This window comes from Octopus bimaculoides, chromosome 2, assembly GCF_001194135.2.
Source record: "Octopus bimaculoides isolate UCB-OBI-ISO-001 chromosome 2, ASM119413v2, whole genome shotgun sequence".
Lineage (NCBI taxonomy): Eukaryota > Metazoa > Mollusca > Cephalopoda > Octopoda > Octopodidae > Octopus > Octopus bimaculoides.
The window spans coordinates 14,548,220-14,552,860 of NC_068982.1; the positions used below are offsets into that span (position 1 = coordinate 14,548,220).

The 4,641-nt window shown below is 35.7% G+C and overlaps 1 protein-coding gene across 3 annotated transcripts in view; it reads left to right on the forward strand.

Annotated features, from left to right (window-relative positions):
- The window catches only part of LOC106876002 (ectonucleoside triphosphate diphosphohydrolase 1), a 38,910-nt gene that overhangs the window by 29,136 nt on the left and 5,133 nt on the right, over positions 1–4,641 (forward strand). For all 3 annotated transcript variants that reach the window (XM_014924352.2, XM_014924355.2, XM_014924354.2), the window contains exons 7-9: positions 314–430; positions 2,737–2,889; positions 3,931–4,050. In XM_014924352.2, the coding sequence (XP_014779838.1) occupies positions 314–430; positions 2,737–2,889; positions 3,931–4,050 (390 nt within the window). The remainder of the gene's footprint in view (positions 1–313; positions 431–2,736; positions 2,890–3,930; positions 4,051–4,641) is intronic.

The following is a 4,641-nucleotide window of genomic DNA, read 5'->3' on the forward strand; positions in this document are numbered from 1 at the left end:
ATATATATATATATATATATATATATATATATATAAAGAGAAGAGAGAGAGGGAGATATATATATAGACAAACAAACAGAGAGACAAATGATGAACTTGAATAGAAGACTCTTGTCCATGATGCCATGCAGTGACCAATTCCCCGACCACATGGTTGTGAAGCATCACACAGCCTTGTTTACTCTTGTAATTGTTTATTTCAGACACCATGTCAGATGACACCTATCAGGAAATATCACTTGCCTTTGATTGCATCATTACCTTATAAATTACCACTGCCATTTTACATTGACTGTTTTTTTTGTTTTTCCAGAACAGTTCAAATCACAGTATAATCCATAATCCTTGCTGGCAGAATGGAAGTCGTAGAAATGAAAGCAAAACCAATTTATTCCAGCGTCCTTGTACATATGTACCTCCAGGCATGAAGGTAGGAATAAAACTTTGTCTAGATTTCACTCTGCTAGTCATTAATGTTATACATATCGTTTCAAAATACTTTATTCTATTATTCAATATTCTTTACTGTTTAAGGTGGCATGCTGGCAGAAACATTAGCACACCGGGTGAAATACTTAGCGGTATTTCGTCTGTCTTTACATTCTGAGTTCAAATTCTGCCAAAGTCAACTTTGCCTTTTATACTTTCAGGGTCAATAAATTAAGTACCAGTTATGGACTGAGGTTGATCTGATTGACTGGCCTCCTCCCCAAAAACTTCGGGCCTTGTGCCTAGAGTAGAAAAGAATATTTTTGACTGTTTTGAGTTCAGATCACATCAGAGCCAGCTCCTTTGAAATAATGGTTTCAAATTTTGGCACAAGGGCAGTAATTTTGGGGGAAGAGTTTAACATCAACCCCAGCACTAGACTGGTATAGTCCCCTCCCTCCCAAATTTGAGGCCTTGTGCTTCCAGTAGAAAGGATTATAATTATCACTATTATTATTATTATTATTATTATTACTACTACTACTACTACTAAGGCAGTGAGCTGGCAGATTCGTTAGCACATCAGGCTAAATGCTTAGCTGTATTTCGTCTGCCACTATGTTCTTAGTTCAAATTCCGCCAAGGTCAACTTTACTTTTCATCCTTTCAGAGTTGATAAATTAAGTACCAGTTGAGTACTGGGGTCGATGTAACCAGCTATCCCCCTGCCCCAAATTTCAGGCCTTGTACCTGTAGAAGATGTTATTATTACATCCACCTTAGCAAAGGTGGAGATATTGTTTTCAGTCATGTTTGTTTGTCCTGGGACAAGATATCTCAAGAACTGCTGGATGGAGTCAGATGAAACGTTCAGGGCTGTTTGGCCTCATGATTGGCACAAACTGATTAGCTTTTGGAATCAATCCAGTACCAGACAAGGATTCTGGATTATTTTTCTCGTTCTTTTTACTTAATTTTTGAGAGCAGTTGGGTTCATTTTTAGTATTCTTATATATGAGAGCAATCAAATTTATTTCAAATATTCTCATTTTAAAAATCATCTCCGGCTAATAGTTGAGAGGATATCAGTGTTGCCTTGGCAGAGGTTTGTGCTCTCTGAGTGCTCTTGTTAATATTGTTATCATTATATTATTATTATTAGTAGTAGTACTAGTAGTAGTAGTAGTAGTAGTAGTAGTAGTAGTAGCAGCAGCAGTAGCAGTGACAGCTGTTGTACTAGAGAAGAGACAGGGGTGGTAGTTGCGATGTGGTGTTTTGATGGTGCTGATGGGAAAGGTGGTGGCTGTAGCATTGATGACGATGATGCCTCATGGTTTATTCTTGTAATATATTATTCCTGAAAGGCAGCGAGCTGGCAGAAACGTTAGCATGCCAGGCGAAATGCTTAGCGGTATTTCGTCTGCTGCTACGTTCTGAGTTCAAATTCCGCCGAGGTCAACTTAGCCTTTCATCTTTTCGAGGTCAATTAAATAAGTACCAGTTACGCACTAGGGTCGATATAATCGACTTAATCCCTTTGTCTGTCTTTGTTTGTCCCCTCTGTGTGTAGTATTGTCCCCTCTGTGTGCAGTATTTCATCTGTCTTTATGTTCTTAGTTCAAATTCCGCTGAGGTCAACTTTGCTTTTCTTCCTTTCAGGGTTGATAAATTAAGTACCAGTTGGGCCTTATGCTTAGAGTAGACAAGAAAAGAATATATTATTCCTGGCTGAAGGCAGCAAACTAGCAGAATCATTAGCACCGTGTGCAAAATGCTTAGCATCATTCCATTTGATTTTACATTCTGAGTCCAAATTCCACAGGGGTCAGCTTTACCTTTCACCCTTTTGGTGGAGGTGGGGGAAGGGGCGATAAAAATAATTACCAGCGAAGCACTGGGGTCAATGTCATTGACTTATCCTCTCCTGGCTTTGTCTCAAAATTTGAAACCAATGTAATCTGAGGTCTCAAGTTTTCTAGGTACTTTCTTGGGGCTGCTAAAAAGTTCCTGGCCTGGATGGAGGCCCAACCTTCCAAGTTCTTATACAGGGCTTAGAAAAACTGAAGAATTTCTGCAATAAATGTGAATCTGAGACGGGAATATCTTGAATAAAACCATAATTAACTGATCCTCCTGTATTTTCTTTTTACCCAAAGCCAAGAACCTTTCAGCACCCACTTATATGCCAATTTCACAACTCTTATGCTCAGGTCATTGTTATTCTTCTATTAGCAACTTTTATTACTTTTTTTTTTATATTAATAATTTCATTTACTTATTTTCTTTTCTCTTGCCCATTTTTTGCAGGTTGCCGATTCTTATGAATTTGTTGGTACTGGTGAATTTGAAAAATGCCAAAAGAGTGTTCTAGGGTTATTTAACTTTACAGCTTGTCCTTTTGGAAACAGTTGTTCTTTTAACAAAGTCTATCAGCCTCCAATCAAGGATAAAAATTTTTATGTAAGTTGCAACTGAATAACATACAGGAGTTATTGTTCAGCATATCCATTATATTGTATTACATCTGATTCATGAATAACACTTGTTTCTGTTTCATCATCATCATTTGATGCCTGTTTTCCATGGCGAGACAGGTTAGACAATTTGACGGGAGCTGGCAAGCTAATACAATGAGTTATATATACTAGATATATATTTCAAACAATTACAAAGAATGCAGGGACATCAACATATTCTTCCTTTTAATTTTATAGTTAGTCATACAGTATAATTATTTGGTTACAATGGCCAACACACATTTCTGCAGCTCAAAGTATGTACAGGTGCACATGCAGCAGAGCATAATCTTCAAAAAATATATCTGTCATGAGCCTAATCTTAAATGTTACATTTTGGATATAAATTTTTATTCACCTGAAGAAAACAGTTTTTTTCTTGATATAATTGATTTGTTTGTCAATAAAAAAAACGTGTCCGAAACTGTTGTAGTGAACCTCACCCTATTTGTGTGGTATGTAGCTTGCTTACCAACCACATGGTTCTGGGTTCAATCCCACTGTGTGGCACTTTAGGCAAGTGTCTTCTACTATAGCCTCAGGCTGACCAAAGCCTCGTGAATGGATTTGATAGACGGAAACTGAAAGAAGTCCGTCGTATGTGTGTCTGTGTTTGTCCCCCCCCCACCACCACACACCATCACTTGACAACCGATGTTAGTGTGTTTACGTCCCCATAACTTAGCTGTTCAGCAAAAGAGACCCGATAGAATAAGTACTAGGCTTACAAAAAATAAGTCCTGGGGTCGATTTGTTTGAGTAAAGGCAGTTCCCCAGCACGGCCACAGTCAAATGACAAAAACAAATAGAAGAATAAAAAGAAATACCTACATTGGATCTGGAACTTAAAGTGGACTGTGAAACTGCATACCAAAAATATGTCTATATGTGATTTTATATATACACGTAAAGTTATATTGATGAAGATACTGATCTATACGTATGTATATGTATTAAACATAAATATATATTTTATTAATTTCAGGCATTTTCAACCTATTACTACACTGCTTCTTTTCTGAATTTGACACGAAACAACGATACATTTAGTCTAGAAGAATACAACGATGCAATAGAAGATTGGTGCGAGTTGTCTTGGGATGAAGTAAGCTTCTACACATTGCTCTCTTGATTCTTTGACCGATAACAGTATATGTTTCTGAACACAGAATATTTTATTTTTTCTATTTTTAACTATAAATGTTATTTCAATCCTTGTAGATATGTGTGTGTGTGTGTGTATATATATATATGTATATATATATATATATATATATATATATATATATGTGTGTGTGTGTGTGTGTATATATAAATATATATATACATACATATATATATAGTTGAGGTGTGTTGTGTTAAGAACGTTTAAGAGTACAAATAGAGCTCGTTCACCCTTAGAATTCCTAAATAGCTGATAGTATTCTTATGGTATGCTATAATTGTAATCTAAATTTTGCTTACGGAGACAGCAACTGAGTATCACCTGAGGAGATACATATAGATCTTCTTATACAGGTAAATTGTTATATAATTTAATTTAAACTTTAAATCCTGTATATACGAGGATCTATATGTATCAAAACATTTGTAGCGATTAAAAAGCTGCCTAAGCGTACTTACTCTTCCTTTTGACTCTTACTTTTTACTTTTTATTTCATATATATATATATATATATATATATATATATATATA